This window comes from Tupaia chinensis, unplaced genomic scaffold (assembly GCF_000334495.1).
Source record: "Tupaia chinensis unplaced genomic scaffold, TupChi_1.0 Scaffold000046_3, whole genome shotgun sequence".
Lineage (NCBI taxonomy): Eukaryota > Metazoa > Chordata > Mammalia > Scandentia > Tupaiidae > Tupaia > Tupaia belangeri.
Genome location: NW_006159504.1, coordinates 912,313 through 925,862, shown reverse-complemented (window position 1 = coordinate 925,862; position 13,550 = coordinate 912,313). Strand labels below are relative to the sequence as shown.

Genomic DNA, 13,550 nt, shown 5'->3' with positions numbered 1-13,550 from the left:
AAGGCTGCATGCCCCTGCCTGATGTGGTCCCCCGACCATCACTGAGGAGAGCTCCAGGGCGAGCCCACAGGATGCACGGCTACAGTGATTATGTTCTTCCGCTAAGTCTGCCTTAGTCTGCCATTTTGTTCTAATTCCTGGAGGTGTGGAGGTAGAGCTTTAATTTGAGATCTTTCTTTTTTAACATAGGCATTTATCTCTATAAATGTCCCTCTTAAAACTGCTTTTACTACACCCCATATGTTTTAGTAAGCTGCTTTGCTTTTCTTTTTCCTTTTTTATTTTTTAAGGTTTTTGCCATAGGGCACATAGGTGCACAAGAGAGATGGTGAAAGAGAAACTGAGAAATCACCCCCACCAGGAGATGGCCATGCCATAGTCTCTTCTCCTTCATTCTCCTCTTGGGATTTTGGACATGATGTACACACACCCAGCATGATTTTCAAGTCACCGGGTTTGGGACTCAAACCATGGTTAGCAATGTGGGAGTCCAGAGCCTTAACTACTACGGCACCTACTGGCCCCACTTTGTTTTTCTTTACTCAAGATATTTTCTAATATGCTTTGATTTCTTCTTTGGTTGTTTGAGGGTAAGTTGTTTAATTTCCACCTATTTATGAGTTTTCCATTTTTTTTTTCCTGCTCCTGATTTCTAGTTTCATTCCACTGTTGTCCAAAAAGACACATGGCAAGATTTCAACCTTCTTAAATTGAAGACTTGTTCTGTGACCTGCCACACAATTGGTCCTGGAGAAGAATGCGCCCCCTGCTGTTGAGTGAAATGCTCTGCAGTGTCTGTTAGGTTCCCATGGTCTACGGTGTCGGTCAAGCCCTCTGCTTCCCTCTTGATGTTCTCAGAATGTTCTACTCACTGCTGAAAACATACTGAAATCTACTATTTTGTCTACTTCTCCCTTCAGTTCTATACATATCGTTTCAAATCTTTCAGTACTCAGAGGATGGCACATCTATGCCATGATGACTAAATTTATGAGACAACTTCACCGGGCCACAAGATGCCCCAGATCTAGGTACACACTATTTCTGAGTGTGCTGTGAGGATACTTCTGGATATGAGTTGACACCTGAATCGGTAGACTAAGTGCACAAGCCTCATCCCTCCACTGAGGGCCAGAAGAGAAGTAAAGGAGAAGGAGGAAGTAGTTCCTTCTCTCTGCCTCTTTCCGCTGGGATGTAGGTTTTCTCTTGCTTCAGACTTGGACTCAGACTGGTATTCCCATCACTGGTTCACTCAGTGATAGTCATATGAGTTAATTCCTAACAATAAATAAATCTCTCTTCTTTTCATCTACATGCACCCTTAAATGTGTGTAAGAGTGTATGTACACACACACGAGGGGCCTTCCATGTAATTAGAGCACAAGTTTATTTTGGCACATAAAAAATCCGAATTCCATCTATAGTTTTTTCATAATATATACAATCATCATGAATATGTTGATGCTCTCTCACACACATATATATCCTATTGACTTTGTTTTTCTGGACACTCTAATATATGTAATTGTTGTATATATTGGTAAACTGACCCTTTTATCTTTTTCATAATGTCCTTCATCTCTTGTGACCTTAAAGCTTTTCTCATCTGATATACATATGGCCATCCCTGCTCTCTCTCTCTTTTAAGCTCATCTATTAATTTCTTCCATGAGAGGCAGAGAGAGAGATACACATCTCCAAGTGGGTCCCCATGCTATGAAGCACCCTCAGCCTCAGCTGGCCTGGCTCACAGGCACACATGCATGTGCCTGCACAGCACATACAAGGAGACCTCAGGACATGAGCCCAGGACCTTCTCATGTGGGTCTAGCACCACAGAGCACTGCATTACCACTGCACCCTCAAGCTGGTCCCCCAACCTGAACTCTTCTGGTTACCACCGCATGGAATTTTTTTAATCCTTTCACTTTCAGCCTATGTGTGCCCTTAAATCTAAAATGAGTCTCTTGTAGACAGCACATACCTTTGCTGTTTTTTCTAAAGAATCTATTTAATTCCATTTATTATGTTGTTTCCTGTCTGATAGTTATTTTGTCCCTCTTTTCTTCACTTGCTGTTGTCCTTTGTGTTGATATTTTGTAGTGACATGCTTTGATTCCTTCCTCATTTTTTTCTGTGTATCTTCTATGAGTATTTTCTTTGTGGTCACCATGGGGCTTTCATAAAATATGTTATAATTATCTCTTTAAAGCTGATAGCTTCAATCACATACAAAACTACACCTTTACATTTCCATCCCTCCTGTTACTGATATTCCAACTTACATCTTTTTATAGTGTGCATTCCTTAGCATACATTTATAGTTCTAGCTTTTTAAATACTTTCAGCAACTTCTGTACCAAAATTGAAACTGATTTACACACCACCAAGCACTTTTCATTTGCTGCTTTCAAAATTCCCTTTGGCTTCTGACAAACTGATTATGATGTGTCCTGGTGTGGGCATCTTTGGACTGCTCCATAGTGGAATGCATTAGCTACTTAAATCTGGATGTCCGTCTCCTCCCTGAGGTTTGGGAAGATTTCTGGCCATTATTTCTTCAATAATTTCCTGTTCCTTCTTTCTTTTCCTTTTTGAACACCCATACTAGGTGTTCGGTCCACTTGAAGGTATCCCATTAATTCCTTAAGACTTTCTCCAATCTTTTTTATTCTTTTTCATTTTGACTTCTATGACTAGATCATTTCAAATGACCTGTATTCAAGTTTTCTGATACTTTCTTCTGCCTGATCAAATCTGCTCTGAACTCTAGTGAATTTCTCACTTCAGTGAAAATTACTGTATTCTTTAGTTGCAAAATTTCTGTTCAGTATTTTATATTTTCTATCTTTTTATTGACATTCTTATTTTATCTATACATCACTTTCCTGACCCCACTGAGTATCTTTATAACTTATTTTAATTCTTTGTCAGGTAATTCATATACCTACCTTTTTTTTTTTTTTTTTTTTTTTTTTTTTTTAGTTTTGCTATAAGGTGCATGTAGCAAGTACTTGCCGGAGAGAGAGAGAGAGAGAGAGAGAGAGAACTAAAGAGAGACAGAAAGTGAGGTATTAGCTCCTGGGGGGGGGTGGAGAGGTGTGTGTGTGGCCATACCACAATTCCTCCTCTTCCATTCTCCTCTCAGGATTTTGGGCACATGTGCACATGCACCCAGGCTCGTTTTCAAACCACTGGTCCAGGACTCAATCTACAAAGTTGGCCATGTGGAATTCAGCCACCTTGGCCTCCATGCCACCCTGTTGGCTTCCTACTTTTCTTTAGTTTTTGGAGATTTATCTTGTTCTGGTGATTGGACCTATGATTCTTTGTGTTCCCTGTAACTTTGTGCTGTATCTACACATTTGAAAAAACAATTACTTCCCTCAGTCATTAGAATCTGACTTCATACAGGGAAAGACCTTCACCAATCAGCCCAGCTAGAGCTACTGGGGCCTCTCAAACCTTTCCTGTGGATGTGTCTACCCGGCTCATATGCACATAATGTCCTAACTAGAGGGATTTACTGGTTTCTTCCTTCAGGAGCTTGTGACTTTTATCTCTCTGATGGCTCTGCTATACCATGGATACTCGGAAGGAGCAACACAATGTCTACCTCTTCTTGGTTCTCAGTGCCATCTGGGAACCTAGAGTATGCTGGGTTCATCCACATTTTGAGACAGAAAACAGAAACCAGTCCTTCAGGCAGCCCCTCCAAAAAAGTCAGAATTTTCAGAAGTGGATGTATAGTCCAGTATTCTCCTCCTCAGAGAGACACCAGACACTAGGTCAGCCACATGACCCTGTTTCAGGAGATGGACTATGGTGAAGAGATGACACAGAGTTTCCTATGGCTTTGATGTGATTGCTTTCACACTCACCTGGATGTGGAGTCCTCTTAACTGATTTCTGGCTTTCTGACAAGGGAACTGGTCTGTTTGTTGTGGAATAAGTGTCTTCACGGGAGGAAGGAGGGATTAAGGCTTCTTATTCTGCCATTACTCTCTTCCTTTTTTATTTTTAACCTGAGACTCCTTTGTTTTATATCACATTGGAACAAATGAGCTTTGCTTTGCTCAGACAACCTCACTCTAATTTCCTTTCACTTATTTTTTCAATGGGCCATGTATAGCTTTGCACTTCAGGGGGTCTCAGAAGAGCCTGTAGAGGGAGAGCACCCTAGGTCCTGGTTCTCAACACAAGGGGGAGTATGTTCCACTGCCCCCAGAGGGTTCCGTCAATGTGAGCAGGTGCTGCAACAGCAACAGGGGAAGCAGTGTACTAGAAGCATTTATGGGATGGGAAGAGACTGTAATAACAGGAAGAGCCCCACACCATGAAGAATGTCCTACCCCACTGCCAAATGCCAGCATGACCTGAGTGTAATTAAATATCGGTGCTTATAATTTCTGACTAATCAGAGCATGTAAATGTTTCTTATGCATAAAACTCAAAGGCCAGTGCACATACAGTGTGTGCATTCCACAACCTGCTGGCTAAAAACTGCATGCTAGGCTGCAACTGGGGCTGAGGTTCAGCCTGTGTTTGCCCAGACCAGACAGATTCTCCTAACTCACAAAGATGACATTATAAGGAGTACTAGCCCTGTCTCCTAATCCTATTAAAAAACAAACAAACAAACAAACACAAAAACCCTCTCTTTTAGTACAAGTTGCCCCTTTACTCTATAAGCTGAAGCATACAGAATTAAAGGTCAGAATGATTAATGAAATGTGTAAGTTTCCCTGAAAGGTCCTGGAAACCAAACATCATTCTCAAGTCTCATAGCATCTACCCAATTAAAGGTATTTCTAAATTATTATTGAGTTCTCAAATAAGGGTTCTTTATAAACTATAAATATTTCTCAAATATTTTTAAAAATAAAATGTCAGTAATGTATTGGCAAATAAATTTTCAGTAATAGCCAATAAAAACACCTTATAAATGATGAATATTCTGATTCTGATTTCTAATCTAATCATTTAAGCTTTTTCTTTTTTCAATTAGGCACTTTTTTTTTTTTAAGCCAAAAGTTAATTGAATTCTCTTGGAATAAAGTCTGCGGCTCTCTTGGGTAATTCTGTTACATCTGCTAGGTAATGAGCTTTTAAATACCTATTGTTATTTATTTGATTAAAGATCTTAATAGCATCACAAAATCTTATTGCTCAAAAACACTGTAAAATTGCTGGGAATATATGATAAACTTTACTTACCCTTTCTATTTTATATGGTGCAACAACATTATGTTCTTTAATGAAATACACCTGAGAAAGACAAATCAATACTTAAAAAAGAATTACCAAACTTTTCCATTATAAACAGTAACCATAATTAGGGTATTATGAGTTGAAGGTTTTAAGTTGTTATATAATCTCTATTTCTAAAAGCATTTGAATTTCAGTATGACTTAAAAGTTCTGATGTTAAATAACAAATGTCAAATTAACAAGAGAATTGTCAAGGTCACAGATAGAAACAATTGTTGGATAAATAAATATCTAAGATGTTTTATGAATGGCATCATTTATACCAAGTAACTGGATAAACATGGGAAACAAGCTAATCTAAGTGAAAATTTTCTAAAAAATGGATAAACAAAGTCAGTGTGGTATGAAATACATTCATTATCATAAAGAATTCTGGTGGTTATCTGGGCACCCGGTCCCCTGTCCTCACACCATATAGTAATAACTGTGCCGAACAAGTGATAGCACCTATCAGAGCCATCCACTTCTCATAGTCGGTGCCCTCACCACTGTCTTTCCTCCTGTTACAACAGAGCATCTGCCTGGGCTCTCCAAGGCCAGCCACTCTTCTAGGGCACACAGTGGGGACCCCTCCTCCACCTGTCAGCTATTTAAAAACTCTGCTCCTAAGAACATGCACTGCACCATCTCCCATCTTGCATGCACCACAGAAAACCCCCACACCTTCTTCCCCTATCTCACATCCTCCTCCTGCCGTTTCTCTGTTCCTTTTTACGTGCAAAAACTGACTGTACTTTCTCTTGGACCCTATCAGATTTTCATCCCCACCATGCTAATGAAACCACTCCTCACGTTGTCACATAAGAGGCGTGCATTCCCCACATAACCAAATTCTCATTTTCCTTGACTCACTTCTCAGAATATGTGGCAGAGCTGATGGCGTCTTGCCTTCCACTGGCTTCCCTGACACCTCCTGGTTCCTGCCCACCTCACTGGCTGCTTCTTTGGTCTGCTTTCTGCACCCGACTACCAGCCAGCTTCCAACACTGGAGAGCTGTAGGACCCTAGTCCTCAGACCTCTCATTCACACTCAGTTCCTGGGAAATGTCATCCCATGCCAGGGCTTTAAAAAGTTCCTGGGGGGAACCAGCAGTTAGCGTAATGGCTATGTCGCTGGACTCCCACGTAGTCGACCGCGGTTCACGTCCTGGACCTGGTGGCTTAAAACTCACGCCGGGCGCGTGTGCGTGCGTGCCCAAGATCCCAAGAGGAGAATGGAGGAGAAGGGATTGCGGTGTGACCATCCCCCCGGGGGGTGATTTCTCGCTTTCTGTCTCTATGTCTCTCTCTGTCTGTCTGGCGAGCGCATGTGCCCTATAGCGAAAACCTCCCCCCCGCCAAAAAAAAAAAGAATAAAAAAGTTCCTGGGAACTTGTAGCATCCCAGTTTATCTCTCTAGCCTCAGCCTTCTCTCTGAAACCCAATTGTCTCCTGGGCTTCTTGCATCGGAGGTCCACAGGCATCCCAAGTCACATTCTGAACCAACCCTCCTCCTCTGCAGGTCTTTACTGCAATGAAAGGCACAAGGATCCCCCTATGAAGAATCATCCTGGGTTTCTGAACATGCCCTACGGACCTCTATTTCTAGCCCTGCCCCACACGACATCACATTTCTAGCCCTGCCCTACCCGACATGCTCACTATCTAGCCTCCAGAGAGGATGACAAAGACACATGAATCATCATGTCATGCCTCTTCCTTTCAGTTCTCCAAGGGCTTTTCTCTCTGTATTTTTACCTAAATCTTTACCACGAGGTCTTCCATGACATGGCCTTACCCTGCTCTAGCCTTCTAGACTTCCACACCCTCCATCTGGGTTGAACGTGCCCACCAAGGGGGCCTCACCCTGCCACTCTCCGTACCTGGAACGCCATGCTCACGATAATCACAGGGCTCACTCCCTCATACTTCCCGGGTTTCTGGGAGCCATCCCTGATCACTCTTACCTAATAACACAGCAACGTTCCTTATCATTTTCTATTCTACTGTCCTGCTTTCATTTTCCTCACAGCATCAATTACTACCTGACAGTAGAGAAGATGTTTGTTTATTATCTGCCTCCCCCATCCAAAAGTAATGACCATCGGGGGAGAGGCTTTGGGTATTTTGTTCTTCTCTGTATTTCCAGAGCCTTGACTACAAGACTTACTGAATGCTTGGGTTAAAACTATTATTTATAAACACACACACACAAACACAGGCACACTCCTCTTTATTCTAGCAGTAATTGAAAATTTAGAAGCAAAACTCTCTAAATCTAAAGCACGATGACCTATTTCTGAGACACTGTGACCTAGTAAATAATCAAAACCCACAAAAGTTGCCTGCCTGTGCACCTGACGCAGAGAACTTAAAATAGTGAAAGAGTAGCTGGGTCTAGGCCTCTTTGGTACTCAGCTGATTTTGAGTTGGTTTGATATGAGGACTTGTCTATAAAATATTCCAAATAGGTAGAGGGAGTTGGGGGCTTTATTTCTAGGCCCAAGGTTATTAAAATTTTACTGAAATAACTACTGGGTCACTGGAAAAGTCTTGACGACTTCTGATGACCCAATAAAATGTATATTTTGACCATGGAAACCCTACTTCCAACTGAAAAAAAAATACCTCTTCTTTTCAGGGTTCAGACTTTCCAGGATAAGGTAACCAGGATAAGGTAATGATCCTTCTACACAGGAGAGTACAGAGGCAGACCAGATCTGGCATCGTTATTACCACTACCACCATTATCAGTGGTAATAATGGTACTCCCTTCCTGAAGTAGTAGAGGACTCTGTTCTCACAAAATCCAGTTGAAACCATATGAAGTCAGAGACAGCCTGCAAAATGTTTCTTCTCAAAATTAACAGAACAGTAGAAGGTAGAAATGCAAAATCATCAAACCCACTATTTCCCAGCTTTTGTAAAATGATTTTCAATATACAAATGAACAAGTGTTCAGTGAACAAGAGTTCAGTGCTGGGAGCACCCCCTTTTCCTCACCATTTGCCTCTCTGAGGGCCTTGATGCATTTCATAAGTGAGAGGCTTTGAGTCGAGTCCTAAAGCGACCAAGTCCGCACCTCTGCTTTCATGGTTTTTCCTACACTGCCTTGACCACAGAACCATTATTCTAGGAACACACCTCGACACTTCCAAGACCCAGAGCTCCGCAGTGTCAAGACAACATTGCTAACCCCTTCATTTTAAATATGATGAAGAAAAAAATCCAGAGCCAAAGAAAGTGGAAGATGAGCTCTACTCCCTTCTCGTTTATAATTCTGAAAAGTATCTATAGACCAATTAATTATATGACAGAAGAAAACCATGCTCTAGCTTATATTGCCAGTACCGTGTTGAATGTCTGTAATGAGCACAGTAGGGGTTATCTCAATGATACAGAATAAATTTGGAAAGAACAAAAGGTCATGACCCAAAGGCACAAGACTTCTCATCTCAAGTCATGGCTGTGTTTGCTTTGAGTCACCCTGAGAACACTGAAGTGGCATGGTGCTGGCCTCCCACCTTCTAAGTGACCAGCAGCTATAGGAGGAGCAGCAGTCCCTTCACCTCAACACTCACACACTGTCAACGCCCCTCAGTCCGCAGCCGTCACACACTTAGCGGACATCAAGGAACCCACTGGGGACCATATCTTCAGAAAAATGCATTTCTCAATGGCCGAATTTTTAAACTAATACATTTCTCAATGATTAAATTATAAAAGAATATAAACAGCTTTCCAGTGGTCTTCATTTGGGATTTCTACAAATAAATAACTTCATCACATTAAACTATATATATATATGTGTGTGTTCATTCAGGTTAGAAAAAGAAACTTATTATGTACTTCTTACCTGACTGAAAATGAGTGAAATTCTCCCAGATTTTGCCCTAAAATGCAGATAAAAGTCATTAAATATGTATAACTTGTTGGTTCAGGTAAAATTAAAATGAGTGAAAATGACATACTTTGCACAGTGTCTATTGGCTCCATTTTCTCCATGTTTTCCTATTTTTATACAATCTCTCAAAGGAATCTGGATAAGGTTGAGAGAGAATATCATAAAAATAAGCAAAGGTAAAACATACACATAAAAATGGAAACATCTCTGTCCACATTTAAAAAGTATTTACCTTAATGATGGGCTGGGATATTACATCAGGTTCAAAAATCACTGATTTTGAACATATTTTCAAGGAACCTCTGATCTTCCTAGGGATCAAAGTACAAAAAAATTATTAAATGAACATAACAAAAGCCACAAAGAAATCATAATACCTTCTAACCAGAAAGTAGATGATAAAACTATCAACTAATGAAAAATCAACAATACAACTAAAAAGGAAGGTATGAAATTTAGAAAATATGGCAGGCAACATTGGGGCTGGCAGATGGCGGGGCGATTAAGGGCGCTGGACTCCCACGTGGCTGACTTCAGTTCAGGTCCCAGATAAGGAGGCTTGCTCTCTCACTTTCTCTCCCTCTCTCTTTCTCTGTCCCTCTCTGGTCACATTAAGTTAAGTAAATGAATAAATAAAGTTAAATAAAATAATTCTGAAAAAGAAAGAAAGAAAATATGGCAACATAAATCCCCTGCTCGCCACCTCCCCAGAGGTCAGAGACTGCACACACTGCCATTCTGACTTAACTCACTGAGCACCACCCTGCATTCTGTTTCTGCTCCTTGTCTGGTCCTCACAGCTGCTCTCAAAGGGGGACTAAGGCCCTGCGTGGTCGACACACATGGACTGCACCCCCTCTCCAATAAATCCTGTTGACTTTTAATTCCCTCTATTCCAAAGAAGTATTCAGAAGGCGACACTAAACATCTAAAACCAATTAGGTGAGGGGATTTTTTTTTGGTAAACATAAAAAATTTTAATTTTAATATAGCACATAAAGTGCTTTTAATGATTCTGGGCTTCATAGACATTCAGGGAATTTTCCATGAAAATAAGCAATTTGGGGACCAGCAGTTGGCATAATGGCTACGTTACTGGACTCTCATGGAGTTGACCGTAGTTTGAGTCCCGGACTCAGTGGCTTAAACTCATACTGGGCACATGTGCTTGTGTACCCAAGATCCCGAGAGGAGAATGGAGGAGAAGAGATTTCAGCGTGGCCATCCCCCCTGGGGGGTGATTTCTCACTTTCTGTCTCTCTGTCCTTCTGGCAAGCACACACGCCCTATAGCAAAAACCTCTCCAAAAAAAAAAAAAGGAAAGAAAAGAAGTAATTTTAAAGACTATCTGTCTACTACCATAAAGTCAAATAAATCAGTTAAAAATTTATTATTGTCATTTTTTCTTGGGACATTATATGACTTCTTCAAATTTTCAATAAGAAACGTGCTTGAGCATTTTGCTAGTTTTGGCCAATATGCATGATTTTCCCGAAGCTAATAAAAACCTACATACTGGAGCCCAGCCACAGTGGTTCAAATGAGAAGGCACTGCTGTGTGGTGGCTGAGGCTGCATGGGAAGCCCGGGTCTAATTCCTAGCCAAACCTGAACAGGCTAGGTATGACGGTGTACCCCTGTGGTCTTAGCAAATTGCAAAGCTGCGGCAGAACGATCTCCATCACGTTTTTCACTCTCTCTCTCTCTCTCACATAAAAATAATTAATTAATTAAAAATTGGGGAGGGAGGCACATTGACATCACCTTGATGTCAACACACTGAAAACCACATTGGCATCACCTCGCACCATTTAGGATGACTATTACCAAAAGACGAAAGACAGCAAATGTTGGCAAGGATACACGGGAAAGAACCTCTGCATGTCGATGGAAATGAACAGCCATGAAAATTCAAGAAACACCAAAGGCCAGCATTTGACATGGAGGGTAAGGCACTGGACTCCCACATGGCTGACTATGGTCCAAGTCCAGGACCTGCTGGCTTAAAAATTATGCTAGGTGCACGTGCACCCAAAATCCAGACAGGAGAATGGAGGAGAAGGGATTGCAGCACAGCCATTCCCTGGAGAGTGATTTTACACCCCTCACCCGGGTCTCTGTTTCTCTTTCTCTCCACTGAGCCCACACACCCCATGTCAAAAAAATCTTAAAAAACGGACCAGCAGAAAAAAAAAAAGGGACCAGCAGATAGAATAATGGTTACGTCACTGGACTTCATGTAGTCGACTGCGGTTTGAGTCCCAGACCTGGTGGCTTGAAACTCACACCAGGGGCATGTGCATACATGCCCAAAATCCTGAGAGGAAAATGGAAGAGAAGAAATTGAGTGTGACCATCCCCCTGGTGGGTGGTTTCTTGCTTTCTGTATCTCTGTATCTTTCTGTCTCTCTGGTAAGTGCACATACCCTATAGCAAAAATCTCTAATAAAAGAAAGAAAGAAAACATTAAAAAAGAACTTCTATATGATCCAGCAACCCCATTTCTGGATCCCAAAACACGTTATGTCAGTATGTTGAAGATATATCTCCACTTTGATGTACATTGTAGCATTATTCACAACTGCTAAGATTTGAAATCAATCTATGTCCATTGACAGATGAATAAAGAAAATAAGAGATAATAAGAGATAATTTTCTGTGCAAAAATGCATCATGACTTTTCTGACAACCTAATACATACATATAAAAAGTACTATTCAGCTTTAAAAAAGGACATCCTATCATTTGTGACAACACAGATAAACTTAGAGGACATTGTGCTCAGTGAAAAAAGCCAAGCATAGAAAGACCTTGTATGGAATCTAAAAAAGTTGAATTCATGGAAGCAGAGAGTGGATGAGTAGTTTCCAGGGCCTGAGGGTATAAAAATAAGCAAAAGTAAAATGTACAGACACAAAAAATGAGATTGGTGGACAAAGTACACACACTCTCCTTAATGCAGGATGAGTAAGTTCTGGAAAGTTAATGCACAGCTATTGACTGTAGTTAATAACACCGAACTGTGTACTTGAAATTTACACAGAGAGTATATCTTAAATGTTCTCACCACCCCCCACATATACACACAAAAGGTAACTATGTGAGGTGACGACTATGTTAGGCATTTGATTGTGGTAATCATTTCACAGTATGTACATATATCAAAATATGACATTGTACAACCTAAATATATACAGCCTTTATTTGTCCACTATAACTTAAGAAAACTGAGGGGGAAAAACCTTAATTACACACTTTTGTACACAGTTTTCAAAAGGTAAGATTAAAAAAAATCTGTCTTTGTAAATTGTAGTTATTAAAATATAGAGAAGCTAGATTTTGCTTCTAGTTCAAATTGCATTATTCATTTTGAAAGTGCTGATTTTGTACACTGTTATGGTTTACAATCATTATTTTATAACAAGGTAGCCCAAATAGCTCAAAGCACAATACACTGAGTATACAAGAGGGACACACAAAAAATGAGATGGACTGGATCGGAGCCCTATCTAACTGGTTTGGGATGACCACAACTTTTGCTAGAGAAATTAGAATGAATGTCCTCACCCCCCATTTTGCTAGAGGAGGCATGTACTCACCAGAGAGAGACAGAGGAACAGAGAGAGGGCAAGTAAGAAAGCACTCCACAATCCCTTCTCTTCCATTTTCATCTCAGGATCTGGATCATGCAAACATACCTGTGCAGTGTGTTTTCCAAGCCTTTGGGCCTGGGACTCAAACCACAGGTTGGCCATGTGAGATCCAGCCACCTTACCTACCACGCCACCGGGTGGTCCCTTAGAGTGAATGCTTTTTAAGCCTTAAAAATATTCGAAGTTATGAGGGCTACTTATCACTCTACTCTTCTCATGACCCTCCCATGAGAAGGAAATGAGAAGTCCCTATATGATCAACAGTAATGTTTTAGAATCCCGACATCAGAAGGCCCGTCTGCCCATAGGGCCCTGACAGCTCGTACCTTTCAGGGACCCTGCCCTGGAGCAGAATGTGATGAGCCGTGTGCTGTTCAAAGTAGTACTCCTCCAAGTTCAGCAGCAGCAAGGAAAATCTGAATGGGGGAAACAACGTCTTTCACATTTGTTTTAAAAGTGTAAGACAGCAATATATCCACAGCTTTGATCTCCAAGTGCTATTCCATTCACTACTTTCACAAGCATCTAAGAAGCGTCCATGTATGCTAGATGTGCCCCTCTATCAGCATGGGACAAAAGTACAGAGCCCGGCCAGCCCTCCGGGTCTAATACACCCTTGTGTCCAAATGACAGTTCACCAGGTAGAAGTGCTAGCCCTGTGCAGAAATCGCCAGGGAAACCAGTCATTGCTGAACAAAACTTGGCGGTTTCCCAGCTGTGAAATTTTGATCGTTTGTGTCCCTTG

The 13,550-nt window shown here is 41.1% G+C and overlaps 1 protein-coding gene across 1 annotated transcript in view; it reads right to left on the bottom strand.

Moving 5' to 3' along the window:
* Positions 1–13,221, bottom strand: part of NSMAF (neutral sphingomyelinase activation associated factor) — a gene marked incomplete at its 5' end in the record, with an annotated part of 59,215 nt that extends 45,994 nt beyond the window's left edge. Inside the window, 5 exon segments of the mRNA XM_014589925.2 lie at positions 5,218–5,268; positions 9,106–9,142; positions 9,221–9,288; positions 9,386–9,464; positions 13,132–13,221. Coding sequence (XP_014445411.1) covers positions 5,218–5,268; positions 9,106–9,142; positions 9,221–9,288; positions 9,386–9,464; positions 13,132–13,221 — 325 coding nt within the window.
* Positions 13,222–13,550: the final 329 nt, after the last annotated feature.